The 19,812-nt window shown below is 38.4% G+C and overlaps 2 protein-coding genes across 3 annotated transcripts; both read left to right on the top strand.

The window, feature by feature from the left end:
• Nucleotides 1-66: 66 nt before the first annotated feature.
• LOC121891503 lies at nt 67-10,572 on the top strand. Its single transcript, XM_042404119.1, has 4 exons — nt 67-895; nt 1,272-3,061; nt 4,250-10,219; nt 10,560-10,572. The coding sequence occupies exons 2-4, from the start codon at nt 1,287-1,289 to the stop codon at nt 10,570-10,572; spliced, it is 7,758 nt and encodes a 2,585-aa protein (XP_042260053.1). The 5' UTR covers nt 67-895; nt 1,272-1,286.
• LOC121894203 (ras-related protein Rab-44-like) lies at nt 10,539-19,392 on the top strand. 2 transcript variants are annotated; one of them, XM_042406627.1, is made up of 9 exons: nt 10,539-12,314; nt 13,295-13,359; nt 14,216-14,289; nt 14,412-14,534; nt 14,619-14,700; nt 16,625-16,739; nt 17,911-18,009; nt 18,118-18,194; nt 18,347-19,392. In XM_042406627.1, exons 1-9 carry the CDS (start codon nt 10,626-10,628, stop codon nt 18,432-18,434), a joined length of 2,412 nt encoding a protein of 803 aa, XP_042262561.1. In that variant the 5' UTR covers nt 10,539-10,625; the 3' UTR covers nt 18,435-19,392. The 2 variants fall into 2 exon arrangements, with proteins under 2 accessions (XP_042262561.1, XP_042262559.1); XM_042406625.1 differs by having other exon boundaries at nt 14,409-14,534.
• Nucleotides 19,393-19,812: the final 420 nt, after the last annotated feature.

Here is a 19,812-nt window from a genome sequence, read left to right as displayed (position 1 = left end):
ATGAGCCCTTTATATCTACATAGGTAGCGGGTCCTCTTCCATGGAGCCCGCCATGTTGCACCGCCATGTTGTCACTGTAGCTCAGAATGGACAAACCAAACACTGGTTCTAGAGAGGGCCTTTCAGTTTTTTTTTTGCAAGTCTCACAGCCACTGTAGATTCTCCTACAAGCTTGGAAGGGGTATTCAGTTGGTTGCATTCTACAGCCTCACCACTAGGCGCCACCAAATCCTACATACTGGTTATGGTCAAGTTCATGTAACGTTTTATTTGTTTTTGTTTGCTTCTTTTTTTTTTTCTTTTTTTTTTATAAATATCCATTGACATAAATTGCTAGCTAAAGGTTACTCTGAGATGCATAAGAGAAATATAGTTTATACCAGTGACAGAAAACAGACTCACAGCAAATGTTGGAAATACCGGTGCTGTTATTTGCAGACTATCTTGAAGCCTAAAACATCATCAGACATCATCTGTAACTGTATTTTACCATATGTCACTTTTCCAAAAGAAGGCATTTATTCTCAATTCATTCTCTGAGCTCTGACAATTTATGCTGATGCAGTTAACTTGTTCAATAAATGTTTTTCCAAGGTGACATTATCTCCTCTTTGCCTGTGCTTTGTTGGATAGTTAATAAGATACGAGAAAAAACTGGCCATGTGCAATGAGATTTTTGAAAAGTATGAAAAATGTAACTCGATTCATTTCAGGAAGTACGGTATGTTGTTGCTGTTAGGTGATAGAACTGCAAGTGTAACCCACACAGGAAGCTTTCAGTCATGGTTGCATTAAAAGGAACACCCATGTGTGAATTCTAACTACCGTTCAGCAGAGGCTGATACTTGACATTGCGAAGTAGCTCGTGAGACAACTGAAGTGCCAGATTTGGGTGGTAAGTACATATGATATAGTATCTATTTTGTACAAGGCCTGAAGATATTTAACTTAATTGTACCATAAAGCCATTTTATTTGATGGTAAATGTTATTTGGTGCAGTTCACCCTTATTAAGGAGATCTCTAAAATGCAGTTTTCACTTTAAAGTGAGTCTTTAGTTTGGTGTTAAAATGTTTCAAGTCTCAAATCAATATGCACTGATGTTTGTGCTGTGACATGCTTGTTAGAAGAAAATGCTTCTTTAGAGTGTTTGCATGTAGTAGCTTAAAGGAAAAAGTTACAAATTTAAACAATTTATTTGATGTTTGATGAATAGTCTAAATTTAGACTTGACTTACTGACACGTTGCACAACTGACTCTCGTGCTATAGGATGAAAGACTTGTCATGTCTGCTCAGAGTGGAAAGAAAAAAAGATGGGGCTCACGTCGCCGTGGGGGAAACCAAAGTGAAAGATCAGAGCCTGATGAGTTCCATGTAAAGGACAGTACCTCTGTAGTGCAAGCCAGCATACCAGAAGAAAATACTGAATCATTAAATATGTTATCTAATTCTGACTATTCCCAATTGGAAACCAAACATCCACCTTCACCAGAACTTATAGGGAACAGAAGAAAACTTGGATCTAGCCGTAGAAGTAAAGGAAGACAGCATGTCACTTCTGTTACTGAACCATACAACAAACCTAGAGAGGAAGTTGAGGAAAATACAAGTAATGAAACCTTTGAACCAACACAAATGTCACTAGCAATACAACCTGAGAGGCATACAGAATTAAGTCAAGGAAATGAGCATGATATCTTCTATGTGACACACGATAGCTCTTTGTATTCAGTCACTACGCCAGGTTATTCTTCTGAGGTTTATAACCCCAGCGGTTCAGAGGTTGACTTGGAAAGTTTAATTCCCAAAAATGAAAATCTGCAAGCAGAGCATGATCAAACAGAGACTGACTGTGAAGTGGTGTCTGATTCTTGTAAAATCATGCTGGGAGGAACAAACAAATCTGACACACTCGAGAGTGCAGAAGTCAGTGATCAAGTCGAACAAAATGCGCATCATGTTGGCACCTCTGATTTTATTAGTTCCAGTTTATATTTAAGCTCTACAGTTGATCAGGAGCTAATTGACCAATTAAAATCCAGGGAGATGCCAGGAGAAGAACTCCCCAGTGTTGATTCTGTAACAGATACAGAAAACAAGAAAAGAGATGATGATACAGACTTGTTAAGGCAAGATGGAAATTTACAGGGCAACTATTTGGTCAGTGAGTCATATGTTAAGTCAGAAGATATAGAGTTTTCTTCCACACCAGAGACAACCACCGATAAAAGCAGTTTCGGGGAAAACACTGAAATTGAAAACAATGTTGAGCGAGCAACATTTTCATTACCAACAGAGGAGTTGTCTACAAATGAGGAACTAAATGAGCGCTTCAACTTATCTGAAGTCAAAGATGATCAGCATTCAGAGGATGCTGTAAATAAAGAGCACAAACAGGAGGTTAAGGCAACACAAATGCAAGAGATGCATCAAATTGATTACTCCTCTGAAAGTGTGATACATGATGCCACAGAAAAGTCAGATACTTGCCCTGAAAACCTGATTGACCAAGCTGAAATCAGGGACACATATCAATCTGAGTTGAGTGTGAAAAGTCCTGATGATTCTGTTCCTAAGCAGGAAATTTCAAATCCTGATGAAAATCAGGATGAGCATCACAGTAAAGAACGCAATATGGAGGCTTTTGATCAGAGAAATGAGGATGATCATGTATCTAATAAAAGAAAAATGGGGTCTAGCCGACGAAATAAAGGAAGACGACACATCAAGGACTCTGTTGCTGAATCATACCACAAACCTACAGAGGAAGTTGATCATGTATCTAATACCAAGGAACCTTGGATCAGCAACATAGCACCATGTCAGGTATATGAGGGTGAAGGCCAAGTAGAGGACGACATAAAACCCAGCGCTGAAGAAAAAGTTCATCAGGTGAAGGAGGGAATAATCTCTGAATTTGAGGAGGGCAAATCCTCTTTACAAAACCTGCAATCAGAAATAAATGCTCCTTTGGACTCCCAACCTCAAGGTGATTCTATAAGCATAGAAGAGCAAACTGACAGCAGCCTCAACCCCATTGGGAACAGGAGGAAAATGGGGTCTAGCCGACGAAATAAAGGAAAACAACACATCAAGGACTCTGTTGCTGAATCATACCACAAACCTACAGAGGAAGTTGTTGAAAATATGAGGGGCAGTGAAGCCTTTGAAACAACTAAAATATCATTAGCAACAGAGCCAATATGGCAAGAACAATTAAGTCAAGAGAGTGAGCCTGAAATGACACATGACAACTCTTTGTATTCAGCCACTACACCTGGTTATTCTTCTGAGGTTCAGAACCTCACTACAACAAACCATCCAGAGACTGTCCTTGAAGGTTTACTTCCTAAAAGTGAAAATGTGCAAGCACATGATGATGAAAGAAAGACTGACTCTACAGTGGTGTCTGATGTTTGTAAATCTGTGGAAACTATGCTGGAAGAAAGAGACAAATCTGACACTCCTCAGACTGAAGACATTAATGATCAAGTCAAAGAAACATCACATCTTGTTGGCATCTCTGCGTTGACTAGTATAAGTGTACATTCAAGTTCAACAGCAGATCAACAGCTGAATGACCAATCCAATTCCAGGGAGATGTCAAATGAAGAACTCCCCAGTGTTTATTCTATAACAGATACAGAAAACAAGGAAAGAGATGACGACACAAACATGTTGAGGCGAGATGGAATTTTACAGGTTAACTATTTGCCACGTGAGTCACATGTAGAATCAGAAGATGTAGAGTTTTCTACCACACCAGAGGTAACCACCGATAAAACCAGCTTCGGGGAAAATACTGAAATTGAATACAATGTTGAGCGAGCAACATTTTCATTACCAACAGAGGAGTTGTCTTCAAATGAGGAACTAAATGAGCATTTCAACTTATCTGAGGTCAAAGATGATCAGCATTCAGAGGATGCTGTAAATAAAGTGCTTGTACAGGAAGTTAAGCCCACACAAATGCAAGAGATGCATCAAATTGATTACTCCTCTGAAAGTGTGATACATGATGCCACAGAAAAGTTTGATACCTGCTCTGAAAACCTGATTGACCAAGCTGAAATCAGGGACATGTATCAATCTGAGTTGAGTGTGAAAAGTCCTGATGATTCTGTTCCTAAGCAGGAAATTTCAAATCCTGACGAAAATCAGGATGAGCATCACATTAAAGAACGCAATATGGAGGCTTTGGATCAGAGAAATGAGGATGATCATGTATCTAATAAAAGAAAAATGGGGTCTAGCCGACGAAATAAAGGAAAACGACACATCAAGGACTCTGTTGCTGAATCATACCACAAACCTACAGAGGAAGTTGTTGAAAATATGAGGGGCAGTGAAGCCTTTGAAACAACGAAAATATCATTAGCAACAGAGCCAGTATGGCAAGAACAATTAAGTCAAGAGATTGAGCCTGACATGACACATGACAACTCTTTGTATTCAGCCACTACACCCGGTTATTCTTCTGAGGTTCAGAACCTCACTACAACAAACCATCCAGAGACTGTCCTTGAAGGTTTACTTCCCGAAAGCGGAAATCTGCAAGCAGATGATGATGAAAGAGAGACTGACTCTGCAGTGGTGTCTGATGTTTGTAAATCTGTGGAAACTACGCTGGAAGAAAGAGACAAATCTGACACTCCTCAGACTGAAGACATTAGTGATCAAGTCAAAGAAACATCACATCTTGTTGACATCTCTGCATTGACTAGTATAAGTGTACAATCAAGTTCAACAGCAGATCAACAGCTGAATGCCCAATCAATTTCCAGGGAGATGTCAAATGAAGAACTCCCCAGTGTTTATTCTATAACAGATACAGAAAACAAGGAAAGAGATGACGACACAAACTTGTTGAGGCAAGATGGAATTTTACAGGTTAACTATTTGACATGTGAGTCACATGTAGAATCAGAAGATGTAGAGTTTTCTACCACACCAGAGGTAACCACCGATAAAACCAGCTTCGGGGAAAATACTGAAATTGAATACAATGTTGAGCAAGCAACATTTTCATTACCAACAGAGGTGTTGTCTACAAATGAGGGACTAAATGAGCATTTCAACTTATCTGAGGTCAAAGATGATCAGCTTTCAGAGGATGCTGTAAATAAAGAGCACAAACAGGAGGTTAAGGCATCACAAATGCAAGAGATGCATCAAATTGATTACTCCTCTGAAAATGTGATACAAGATGCCACAGAAAAGTCTGATACCTGCTCTGAAAACCTGATTGACCAAGCTGAAATCAGGGACACGTATCAATCTGAGTTGAGTGTGAAAAGTTCTGATGATTCTGTTCCTAAGCAGGAAATTTCAAATCCCGACGAAAATCAGGATGAGCATCACATTAAAGAACGCAATATGGAGGCTTTGGATCAGAGAAATGAGGATGATCATGTATCTAATACCAAGGAACCTTTGATCAGCAACATAGCACCATGTCAGGTATATGAGGGTGAAGGCCAAGTAGAGGACGACATACAACCTAGTGCTGAAGAAAAAGTTCATCAGGAAAGGGAAGAACTCCTTCATAAAGTTGAGGAGAGAGAATATTATTTACAAAACCTGCAATCAGAAATAAATGCTACTTTGGACTCCCAACCTCAGGGTGATTCTATAAGCATAGAAGAGCAAACTGACAGCAGCCTCAACCCCATTGGGAACAGGAGGAAAATGGGGTCTAGCCGACGAAATAAAGGAAAACGACACATCAAGGACTCTGTTGCTGAATCATACCACAAACCTACAGAGGAAGTTGTTGAAAATATGAGGAGCAGTGAAGCCTTTGAAACAACAAAAATATCATTAGCAACAGAGCCAGTATGGCAAGAAGAATTAAGTCAAGAGATTGAGCCTGAAATGACACATGACAACTCTTTGTATTCAGCCACTACACCTGGTTATTCTTCTGAGGTTCAGAACCTCACTACAACAAACCATCCAGAGACTGTCCTTGAAGGTTTACTTCCCGAAAGCGGAAATTTGCAAGCAGATGATGATGAAAGAAAGACTGACTCTGCAGTGGTGTCTCATGTTTGTAAATCTGTGGAAACTACGCTGGAAGAAAGAGACAAATCTGACACTCCTCAGACTGAAGACATTAGTGATCAAGTCAAAGAAACATCACATCTTGTTGACATCTCTGCATTGACTAGTATAAGTGTACATTCAAGTTCAACAGCAGATCAACAGCTGAATGACCAATCAATTTCCAGGGAGATGTCAAATGAAGAACTCCCCAGTGTTTATTCTATAACAGATACAGAAAACAAGGAAAGAGATGACGACACAAACTTGTTGAGGCAAGATGGAATTTTACAGGTTAACTATTTGACATGTGAGTCACATGTAGAATCAGAAGATGTAGAGTTTTCTACCACACCAGAGGTAACCACCGATAAAACCAGCTTCGGGGAAAATACTGAAATTGAATACAATGTTGAGCAAGCAACATTTTCATTACCAACAGAGGTGTTGTCTACAAATGAGGGACTAAATGAGCATTTCAACTTATCTGAGGTCAAAGATGATCAGCTTTCAGAGGATGCTGTAAATAAAGAGCACAAACAGGAGGTTAAGGCATCACAAATGCAAGAGATGCATCAAATTGATTACTCCTCTGAAAATGTGATACAAGATGCCACAGAAAAGTCTGATACCTGCTCTGAAAACCTGATTGACCAAGCTGAAATCAGGGACACGTATCAATCTGAGTTGAGTGTGAAAAGTTCTGATGATTCTGTTCCTAAGCAGGAAATTTCAAATCCCGACGAAAATCAGGATGAGCATCACATTAAAGAACGCAATATGGAGGCTTTGGATCAGAGAAATGAGGATGATCATGTGTCTAATACCAAGGAACCTTGGATCAGCAACATAGCACCATGTCAGGTATATGAGGGTGAAGGCCAAGTAGAGGACGACATACAACCTAGTGCTGAAGAAAAAGTTCATCAGGAAAGGAAAGAACTCCTTCATAAAGTTGAGGAGAGAGAATATTATTTACAAAACCTGCAATCAGAAATAAATGCTACTTTGGACTCCCAACCTCAGGGTGATTCTATAAGCATAGAAGAGCAAACTGACAGCAGCCTCAACCCCATTGGGAACAGGAGGAAAATGGGGTCTAGCCGACGAAATAAAGGAAAACGACACATCAAGGACTCTGTTGCTGAATCATACCACAAACCTACAGAAGAAGTTGTTGAAAATATGAGGGGCAGTGAAGCCTTTGAAACAACTAAAATATCATTAGCAACAGAGCCAGTATGGCAAGAACAATTAAGTCAAGAGATTGAGCCTGAAATGACACATGACAACTCTTTGTATCCAGCCACTACACCTGGTTATTCTTCTGAGGTTCAGAACCTCACTACAACAAACCATCCAGAGACTGTCCTTGAAGGTTTACTTACCAAAAGTGAAAATGTGCAAGCACATGATGATGAAAGAAAGACTGACTCTACAGTGTTGTCTGATGTTTGTGAATCTGTAGAAACTATGCTGGAAGAAAGAGACAAATCTGACACTCCTCAGACTGAGGACATTAGTGATCAAGTCAAAGAAACATCACATCTTGTTGGCATCTCTGCGTTGACTAGTATAAGTGTACATTCAAGTTCAACAGCAGATCAACAGCTGAATGACCAATCTCATTCCAGGGAGATGTCAAATGAAGAACTCCCCAGTGTTTATTCTATAACAGATACAGAAAACAAGGAAAGAGATGACAACACAAACTTGTTGAGGCAAGATGGAATTTTACAGGTTAACTATTTGACACGTGAGTCACATGTAGAATCAGAAGATGTAGAGTTTTCTACCACACCAGAGGTAACCACCGATAAAACCAGCTTCGGAGAAAACACTGAAATTGAATACAATGTTGAGCAAGCAACATTTTCATTACCAACAGAGGAGTTGTCTACAAATGAGGAACTAAATGAGCATTTCAACTTATCTGAGGTCAAAGATGATCAGCTTTCAGAGGATGCTGTAAATAAAGAGCACAAACGGGAGGTTAAGGCATCACAAATGCAAGAGATGCATCAAATTGAATACTCCTCTGAAAGTGTGATACATGATGCCACAGAAAAGTCTGATACCTGCTCTGAAAACCTGATTGACCAAGCTGAAATCAGGGACACGTATCAATCTGAGTTGAGTGTGAAAAGTACTGATGATTCTGCTACCGAGCAGGACATTTCAAATCCTGATGACAAACAGGATGAGCATTCCATTGAAGAAAGCAATATGCAGGCTTTGAACCAGAGAAATGAGGATGATCATGTATCTAATACCAAGGAACCTTGGATCAACAACATAGCACCATGTCAGGTATATGAGGGTGAAGGCCAGGTAGAGGACGACATACAACCCAGTGCTGAAGAAACAGTTCATCAGGTGAAGGAGGGAATCCTTTCTGAATTTGAGGAGGGCAAATCCTCTTTACAAACCCAGCAATCAGAAATAAATGCTACTTTGGACTCCCAACCTCACGGTGATTCTATAAGCATAGAAGAGCAAACTGACAGCAGCTTCAACCCCATTAGGAACAGAAGGAAAATGGGGTCTAGCCGACGAAATAAAGGAAGACGATACATCAAGGACCCTGCTGCTGAATCATACTATGAACCTACAGAGGAAGTTGTTGAAAATATGAGGGGCAGTGAAGCCTTTGAAACAACTAAAATATCATTAGCAACAGAGCCAATATGGCAAGAACAATTAAGTCAAGAGAGTGAGCCTGAAATGACACATGACAACTCTTTGTATTCAGCCACTACACCTGGTTATTCTTCTGAGGTTCAGAACCTCACTACAACAAACCATCCAGAGACTGTCCTTGAAGGTTTACTTACCAAAAGTGAAAATGTGCAAGCACATGATGATGAAAGAGAGACTGACTCTGCAGTGTTGTCTGATGTTTGTAAATCTGTGGAAACTATGCTGGAAGAAAGAGACAAATCTGACACTCCTCAGACTGAGGACATTAGTGATCAAGTCAAAGAAACATCACATCTTGTTGGCATCTCTGCGTTGACTAGTATAAGTGTACATTCAAGTTCAACAGCAGATCAACAGCTGAATGACCAATCCAATTCCAGGGAGATGTCAAATGAAGAACTCCCCAGTGTTTATTCTATAACAGATACAGAAAACAAGGAAAGAGATGACGACACAAACATGTTGAGGCAAGATGGAATTTTACAGGTTAACTATTTGACATGTGAGTCACATGTAGAATCAGAAGATGTAGAGTTTTCTACCACACCAGAGGTAACCACCGATAAAACCAGCTTCGGAGAAAATACTGAAATTGAATACAATGTTGAGCAAGCAACATTTTCATTACCAACAGAGGAGTTGTCTACAAATGAGGAACTAAATGAGCATTTCAACTTACCTGAGGTCAAAGATGATCAACATTCAGAGGATGCTGTAAATAAAGAGCACAAACAGGAGGTTAAGGCATCACAAATGCAAGAGATGCATCAAATTGATTACTCCTCTGAAAGTGTGATACATGATGCCACAGAAAAGTCTGATACTTGCCCTGAAAACCTGATTGACCAAGCTGAAATCAGGGACACGTATCAATCTGAGTTGAGTGTGAAAGATACTGATGATTCTGCTACCGAGCAGGACATTTCAAATCCTGTTGACAAACAGGACGACATACAACCCAGTGCTGAAGAAACAGTTCATCAGGTGAAGGAGGGAATCCTTTCTGAATTTGAGGAGGGCAAATCCTCTTTACAAACCCAGCAATCAGAAATAAATGCTACTTTGGACTCCCAACCTCACGGTGATTCTATAAGCATAGAAGAGCAAACTGACAGCAGCTTCAACCCCATTAGGAACAGAAGGAAAATGGGGTCTAGCCGACGAAATAAAGGAAGACGATACATCAAGGACCCTGCTGCTGAATCATACTATGAACCTACAGAGGAAGTTGTTGGAAATACCAGGGATAATGAAATCCTTCATGCAATGAAAAGATCACTAATTATAGAGGCACCCATGGAGGAAAAATCAGTGGAAACCATGCTGGAAGAAATGGACAAATTAGACACTTCTCAGACCGACGAGGTTAGCGAACAAGTAAAAGAAAATGCACAAGAGATGCCAAATGAAGAGCTTCCCAATGTTTATTCTGTAACATATACAGAGTACAAGGAAAGAGATGAGGACACAGAATTGTTAGGTCACCATGGAAATTTACAGGGCAACTATTTAGTCAGTGAATCACATGTAAAATCAGCAAAATATCACGAAAACACAGAAATTGTATACAGTGTTGAGAAAGCAATGATTTCATCACCAAATGGGAGGTTGTCTACAAATGAGGAACAAAATGAGCATTTCATCTTAGCCGAAGTCAGAGATGCCCAGCACTCAGAGGACACTGTAAATAAGGTACACGAACAGGGGGATAAGCCAACACAAATGCACGAAATGGATCAAACTGATCACTCCTCGTTTAAGGAGGGCAAATCTTCTTTACACACCCTGCAATCTCCTTTGGGCTCCCTACATCAGGATGATTCTGTGAGTATCAAAGAACAAACTCACACAGGTGTCAACCCCACAGTGAACAGACGAAAAATGGGGTCAAGTCGAAGACATAAAGGAAGACAGCCTGTCAAGGACTTTGTTGCTGTATCAGACATGGACCTAAAAGACGAAGTTATAGAAAATACCTGGGGGGATGAGGCCTTTGAAACAATGAAAATGTCATCTGCAACAGAGACAACAAGGCAGGAAAAATTCAAAGACCAAACCGACCCAGGATTCGAACCCACTGAGGACATAAGAAGAATTTGTTCAACTGTGAATGAAGAAGATAACACACAAAATATGCAGGAGGAAGGCACAATTTTGTCAGAGAATGTCAAAGATGACTCTGTCAAATCCAATGAGGAAGTCAGTGAGAATGTAGATGATGCACATAAGAGCCAACAAGAGACACAAGAAAATTCAGATTACAGCGAAAACTTGCAAATAAAATCCAAACAGAGGAGAAGAAAGTTGGCCTCTAATCGCAGGGATCTCATAAGGAAACTAGGGAAAGAAATGGACAACAAAGACGAAACAGAGGAAAGCAACTTACATGCAGAATCTGATATAAGAAATCTTGACAAGGTGGAAAAGGTGGCAGAGATACCAATAGTAGTAACAACAGATGTATCACAAAATGAAAAGGCAAAACTATCACTGAGTACTGTGTATGAAGAACAGGAAATGAATGAAGCCAGCACTGTTCAAGATCAGGAGCAAATGGGACATAGCAGTACCTGTGAAATGCACAGTACAGAGAGAAATATGATATCCGGCCTAGATGATTTAATGGCTCTCCTTCCTGAAGAATCTGCCTCCTTCAGTGAGGAAGTAGTTAATGCTATTAAGTCTTTTCAGGTACCTGAGACTGACCCAGGAGACAGAAATGTAGTTGTTAGTGTGGAAACACCTCCAGTAGATGATGATAAAAGCACAGAGACTTTTTGTGAGACCACACAAAGTGAGAAAGGACCAAAAGACATAAAAGTAATACAGGGCCAAGATACTAATAAAAAAGAGGCTTTGAAACAGACAACAGAAGCACCTGGTGTAGCTGTGGCAGATTTGGAAATTGTGAAATCTGCAATCAGAGGAGCTGAAGAAGGGCATAAGAATGTCCAGGATAATATACAAGAGCCAAAGGATGTGAATGAGGGAGCGCACAATACAAACTTTGAGGTGAAGACTTCAAGTCCAAATCTAAATCAGACAAACAGGAGAAGAAAGTTGGGCTCTTCACGTAGGAGTCAAAAGAAGGAGGTGGATAATCAGGCAACAGAAACAAATATAGGAGATGCAATGACTGAATGTGTCTCTGGCATCAAAGAGAAAGAGCTACAGCTTCAGAAAGAACACAAAGACGGTGACTCTGAACCAGGGAAAGAAAAAGTTTTTGAAACAGTGGAGTACAGCCACACTGGTGATTCTTACACAGAACCTCCGAGTCACCAGACAGTTGAAGAAAATCCTGCTGTCTCAGGCCAGCTGGTTGAAACAGAGCATCATCTGACTCCAGAAGATATCCCTGTAAAACTAGCCACCTCTCCCAAATATGAAGCAATGTCAGAATTAGCATATGAAGGGAGAAGAAGAAAATTGGGATCTCACCGGAAGTCACATGGACACCAAACTGCAAGAGAGGGCAGAATAATAGAAGCAGAAACTGGGAGAGATGTCAAAACAATCACGGATAAGAGTGGCATCAAGACCTTGGAAGAGAACAGAGAAGAATCAGAGGTAAGCAGCAAAGTATATTTTTGTGTGCAATTTTATCTATTTATTTACAGTGAAAGAATTTGTAGTAAGAATCTTTAATTATGATTGTTTCAAATGCTACTTAAATGGGTGAGCAGACAGTTGTTTGCATTACATTTCAATTATTTCTTACTAGTTATGATCAGTTCTTAGTGAACTTAATCACTGCTCAACTTTGTTCTCACAATTTAGTGCCTTTAGCCTGTAGTGAATGGTTATTATTACAGAAGTCACAGTGTTCTTTTGCAAAATAAGTCTTTAAAATGCTGTTCTTCCCATTTGCATAAAACATCTTGAACAATAGTCTAAGCGTGCAAGTGTTGTTGCAAGAAGAGTAAAATGACACAATGAACCAAAATGAGGAACGTGCAGCCCACACTACAAGTTTCACATGGTAGAAAGCAGAACATAAATATGTATCTTGTTTCTTGACCTCAATGATAGTTCATATTTTTGTTTAAAGAATTTAGCTGAGAGGTTTATACAGTTAGCATAAATGATAACCAGTTAAGAACTTACATAAAACTATAAACTATATCATGCAAACCTTAAAAGACAGCACAAAGCTTGCAAAACGTTTTTGTAATGCACATCTATTTAACATATAACAAAATAGGCCATATTTTTCATGCATTTATTTAAAAGCCCTGTGACCTGCTTTTATATAAAATGTCACATTTTAGTGGTTGTAACATTACATTGGTACATTACATACAAACAGTACAATTTCCTGAAACTCTCATAATATCTTCAAATAAAACTGTACAAAACAAACATATCATGTCTTGTGTGCCAGAGATAGAGTTTAGGTCACCAAGTGTTGACTTTCAAGGGATCCATATAAAACCATTACCTTCTAATCATGTGGCAGACAAAAGAACAAAACAATGTATATCAAAATATAGATTCATTCTGAAATCAAAGTAGAATCTTCTCATCTGTCTCCTCTTTTGTCTCTGCAGGTTATTGAAAGTGACAAGAAACCATCATCCAACATCAGCATCTCAAAGACAGGAGAGCCTGTGAGGTAAGAGATATAAACAGCAGCCTCCAAAACTTTTCCTGCCACTTTGTTAGCTTAGCACAACAAAGTGTTGGCCTTCCCACTTGGGTTACTCAGCTATATAAATCATCATAGAAAGTCAGGTTTTGTATGTAACTGCACAAGATAATTAGCATCAGTAAGGATTGACTACCACTCACATTCCCTCCTGCAATGTACTCCTGTTGTAATAATGTTCAGACAATTCTGCACTACACTTTTTTTTTTTTGGCTAATCTGGAAATTTCTGTCTGTATGTGTCAGCATTCAGAACAAAGACTAACCATCCATCTTGTAATGCCAGTTCAAAACGAATCTATGCATTGAGCTGCTAAAGACGTTTGCCACTTATCCATTCGACTCATCCAAGTAGCTTCTGACTCATCTCTTAACTCACGCAAGCCTTACATCTCCGCTAATCCTTACACACATAGCATAGTACAAATATGTAGTACAAACTGCTATTAACAGCATGTTTTCTCACCATGATAGTGGCATGGTTGGTTTGCAGTGCATTGATGTTGTACAGCTTCCAAACAGGCTAAGAAGTCTATAGTGAGGTCACCACTGGACTGAGTTAAGAGAAAAGACAGAACAAAGGGATATACAGTATTTATTATGTTTAGATGCTCAATGTAACTCTGATGATTAATCTTGCAAAGAAATGCAAACATTTAGAGTGAATAACTGATGATTGACAACTAAAACTTGCAGAATCCTCAGCGTATACTGTAGATATTGTTTTAATTATGCTGTATTTATACCTTTTATGCTAATATGTTTATTTTTTATTGTGGTTCACACAAGCAAAGAGTTTACCAGTTGGTTTTCTCTTTCACAGTGAGAGGATTTCAGTCCAACACCATTATGCTGAAGTCCGCCTGGGTCAAGAGAGTCAAAAAAGTCTTTCTTTAGGTAAACAGACTGTAAATCCTTACACATTTCAGTCACTGCAGAAGGCAGCTGATAGTACACAAGTAATGAGAGAGGGAAGTTGTAGGATGAGAAATATAAAATGTGTGTTTTCATTTTAGCAGATAATTACAAAGGAGCAAACCGTTACAATGTGGTCATGATTGGAGACAGCAGTGTGGGCAAGACCTCCTTCATGAAAAGAGCTCAAAGTGGGAAGTTTTCTTTTGATTTACCTGCCTCTGTTGGTAAGCTCCTGATTTTATTCTTGAGATTATTCTCATAAATACATGTAAATATACAGAATGATGTTACATAAATATATTTCGTAGGTCTTGATTCATGCTTGTGGAATGTGGTGGTGGACGGAAAACCTGTGGTGCTACAGTTGTGGGATACAGCAGGACAAGAAAGGTAAGTTTATTTTTACAGCACATCACTGAGACATTTGTACCAATTATCGCTGTTTCAATTAAATTGATTATGGGTGAAAGCAGTTGTAATGCAGAGAATAGATGTGTGTGTTATGTTTTTCACCCCGCAAATACAGGTCATTTTTTACATTTCATCTCACATGATGTTAAAAAGTTCAAACAGTATTTGTTTAAGAAAACAGACCAAGATGTCAATGATGTCACCAAGAAAGAAAACCTGCAGTCCTTTCAAGTGTGAAATCATTTTTCTACCCAAGTACCCATGATATAAATGGTGGTATAAAAGTGTGCACATGAAAACAGAAAACAATTTCATGTGTCTCACGACTAGCGTCTTGATGCACTCCATAATGATAGGTGTTATTGCTACAGGCTGGTTTCCATCGACGCACATCACAGTTGAGTTTTTTGGCACAGAGATTCTGATGTACGCCTACAAGTTTTGTCTAACCACTGCAAAATGATCAGATTATTTCCTGAGTACCTCTGGATAGAGTCCTCCTGATGATGGCAGAGTACCTGGTCATGAGAGCAGGTTAAAGGTTTAACGTCGTTTAGTGCATCTAAGAGGAAAGCATGATTGTCAAAGGGACATGGTGTTATTCTGTGGTTTGTGATGGCCTCAATGCATAATGTCACACGCTCAGTGTGTCTTCCTCTTCTCAAATGACACGTACTCGATGTTTCTTTTGAGCACAGGAAATGGCTGTGGATAATTTGTGAAGTCAATTTTATTCAAGGGGCTCCACAATCTGCAGTGTACGACAAAACGAGCCATATCCTGACAGACCCTGATTGTCTGGCACATATGGGTTTCTGTTCCTTTGCTCTTTAGTAGCGCAGGGCAGCTTTTCTCACAGGCCTGAGGGCTCTCCTGTCACCCTATCTGAAGGCAGCATCTTGGCTTTTCAGCTGTGTGTACACGTTGGCAATCAGCCGAGCCCTCTGATTAGCACATATGATGACGCTTACATAAGTAACATCCTCTATGCTCTTGCTATTGTAACCAGTCACGGATCATTTTCACCTGAATTTACAGGTAACAGCCTCCTGGACATGTGCCAGACAATGTGTTCAAAACAGTCTTTGAGTTCTGGGGCCACCTTTTTTCAGAACTGGTTTGGCTCATCTCAGCAATGTTTGGTATGTTGATATTAGCACGAGAGATTTGGTCACAGCAGCAAAGGTGCAGTCTATGTGTACATATGTGTGTAGCTGTCTACACAAGTTGCAAAGTTGACATGTTGGTTGAATTTTAGGAGGACAGATATTAGATTAGTGTGGTTTTAATGCATCCCGACAATGGAAAGGCTGTTGGCATGTGCAGTTTGGAGTTCAGTAATGGCTCCATAGAGTGTATTGTTAGAACTGGAGTGTACACGCTGAATCATTTGTCATTTCAACTCATATTAAATCAATCTAAATTACAGGCTCTCACCTAAAAGTCACTATACTAGTTAGTCACTATTTTTATGGACTAAAAATAAAATAAGGTTTGTGGTTTTCCAGAGAGAGGTTTGAGCTTTGGTGTACAAATAGTTTAACACAATTACAATGATTACATCGTTAGTGTTTCCAGGTAAGAGGTCGAGAGCGCGTCTCTTGAAAACAGCTTCAGGGAACTCTTGGCTTTCTTCTTTCTGCAAACTCAACAAACCAGTATCATTACATCTTTAAAAACATACACTCTACCTTTGGGGCATTTAGTCATGGCTCACTGTGTCTCTCTGTAATATTTTCTCTCAGATGACACACATTTGTGATATTCACTTTTGAATGAATGTGAAAGAAGTAACTCGAAATTTGTGCCAGTTGTGTGAAGTTAGTGGCCTCCTCCTGATTTCAAAAGGTGTGTGTAATCTTCCTGCAACTTGTCTCTTATTATGTTCTTTACTGTCTTAAAGGTTTCACAGCATCACCAGACAGATATTTCATAAAGCGCAGGCATTTCTCTTGATATATGACATCACTTCCTCTGAGAGCTTCTTTGCAGTCCGCTACTGGGTAGACTGTATTAAGGTATGTTTTACTTTACTATTGAAATGTTGTCACCACATCACTGGCTTTGTTTATGCAGTGATTTTTCTACGTGAAATGATTATGTTGAAATGATGTTTTTATTCAAGGCCAGATATGTGTTAAAGTTGCAAATCATAGCTATGCAGTGAAAACCATGTATCTCCATATATATATGTATATATAAATATAAAACCAATTATTTTTTTTATCAAATTTTTCATCTAAAGCCAACTTTATCACATGTATCAGTGTTTAATTAGCAGTATGTCATAACACAAAGCAGCCGTACAAGAACTTTGCTACATTAAAATACTCAACACTGAACTAAAATTTGATAATTTATTATTTAAATTAGTAGATATTTAATCAAAGAATAAGTAAACAAGCTAAATATACATATGTATTTAATAAAACTAAAAATCTGACCGGGCATTTATTTGTTGCCAGCTGTCAGTACTTTTCAGTACTGAAATTTGAAACCCACCTCTAATAATGGGCTGGGGAAGACTCAAAATAGTGTTGCTCTTTACATACAAGTCAGCCTTCAAGAGCATGAAATAAATATAGTCAAAACTAAAAATAACACATTTATATTGAATTGTATATTTAAACAGCAGCATTTACAGTAACTATGAGTAATATTTACAGTATGTTTTAACAATGTCAAATATGAATCAACAAAACTTTGCAAAACCAAAATTGATATTGAAATATATATATAAATTTTCAGTCAACACTTATTGAATGCTGAGGGGTGAACAAATTATTAGGGCTGCAACTAACAATTACTTTCATTATCGTTTGTTCTGTCGATTATTTTCACGATTAATCAATTACCCGTTTGGTCGATAAAATGTCAGAAGATGGTGAAAAATGTGGATCACTGTTTCCAAAAGCCCAATGTCATGTCCTCAAACAGCCAAATAAGATATCCAAAGTTTACTATTGTAGAAACTAAAGAAACTAGAAAATATTCACTCATATTACGTTACATTCATTTGAGAGGCTGGAACCGGAGAACTTTGGTTTTTTGTTCTTTAAAACATGAAATATTTGGCGATTAACTTTCTGTCGGTCACCTACTTTATTAATCAACTAATTGTCGCAGCTCTAGTCACATTTGACCCTTTCTAAAAAGTTATAATAATCAAAGTAATTCATGTTTTTGCAGGAAGGGGCTATGGACGATGTGACTGTTTTACTTCTTGGGAATAAGAGTGATTGTTCAGAGCGTAAGGTTGCCACTCAGGAAGGGGAAATTCTCGCTAAGGTATGGATCTGTTGTGTTACTACCACTCATGATCAAGACACCAGGAAATAATTAAATAACTAAGATGCTCATAAACCTTCAGTGAGCGCAGCTGTTTGATTTTCACAGGAGTACAACTTTGACTTCATGGAGTGCAGCGCTGCCACAGGTGAAAACGTGGTTCAGTCTTTGGAAATTGTGGCCAGGTAACATATTTCACATTCTTCAGTGATATTTCCTTTGTCTTGTGTTTGTTTGTCACACACACTTATCATTTTTGCAAGCTTATCTTTTAGTATTCTGTCAGCTGTAATGTCGTTTGCCATCCACTGACTACTGTTGTTGTTGTTGTTTTCAGGCTATTGAGTCAAAAAGTTGACACAACAAAGGATGCCGTGGTGTTACGCAAAGAGCCTCAACAGAAAAAAGCATCAGGATGTTGCTGAACAGATGTGAAGTGGTGAAATCCTGCACACAGTGGACATACTGAACTGGCTTTTCTGAATATTTCTGATATTTCTTTTGTCTTGCAAAATGCTTCAGATAATTTTTCTATATTCTCTAAATTTTATCTTGTTAGACAAATCTTCCTTGCGGAATATTAAAGACTACCCGTTCAATTTCAAATTATCTCGCTGATCAATATTTAAAGAGTCTTGTTCCAGACTGAGATATTCCCATTTGAAGATGTAATAACTTATGTACTGAGAAACCATTTTTATTACTTAAAGCACTTTCTCTTTCAAAAGTTTCTGAGGTTACTGATTTAAAAATGAGTTGTTTCCTCAAAGAGAATTATTAACTATATTGCACAGCTGTTGAATGTTTGTTTGACGGTGTCTCTATTTTATGGAAATTAATGATTAATTTTACTTTCATGAACAAATATACTTTAAATGTGTATATATATATATATATACATATATATATATATATATATAAACCTTTAAATATCACCATCTTTGTTCTGTCTTAACGGGCAAATTACTTCTTGGAAGTTACAGAACATGGTACCAATTGTTATTATCAAGGGTCTAATAATATCTAATAAATGTAGTTTTTCAGTGTTTACAAGCAACTTGTGCAATATGTGAGCAAATCTTTTCATTTTAGCTGTTCAAGTACATAATTTTATTCAATTATTTTATTAAGTTTATTATGATTTTGTACATTTATCATTTGTTCTAAATGATGTAGGCAATCTGTGCACTTTCCACACAGCTGCCAGGTCAGCCAGATAATCATAAATCTATTTTATCCTCCTATAATTTAATGATTAACATGCCTTAAATCTCAATGTTATTTTTTTATTTTTGTGTATTTCCTTTTCACTTGTGTCCCTGTATTGTGTTCTAAATATCTTTAATCAAATTGCTGTAATGATATGTCTCATGCTTAATAAACCTCCAGAACAACAACTGCACATAGTTAATTTGTGTCCTCACGGAAGTCGCGTTTTCCAGACTGACAAAGACGACAGTGTTCCCACTGGAATGAGTCCTTCAATGGTATGAAGAGAATGACAACAATGGCGCCAATGCAATAACCTCATAAGATCCCAAAGGACCTTTTGTGGCAAACACATGCTGAGACATCATCCTCCGACATCATCACAGGGCCCAGATATCTGTGATTAACACCAACGTCGCTGGCTACACATTACCCACAGGGACAATTACTACTCTCTGCTCAGTTATTCTGATGACTGTTTTAGGCGGGAACATGTAAACATTGTAACTCTGTTACAGAATATGTAATAGCAAAAAACCTGGTACCACTTTTTTGTTTGTTTATTTTACAAATCCATCATTTCCAAAAGTTTCC

Source organism: Thunnus maccoyii, chromosome 3 (genome assembly GCF_910596095.1).
Source record: "Thunnus maccoyii chromosome 3, fThuMac1.1, whole genome shotgun sequence".
In the NCBI taxonomy this organism is placed as follows: domain Eukaryota; kingdom Metazoa; phylum Chordata; class Actinopteri; order Scombriformes; family Scombridae; genus Thunnus; species Thunnus maccoyii.
This window is presented reverse-complemented; position numbering and strand designations above follow the sequence as displayed.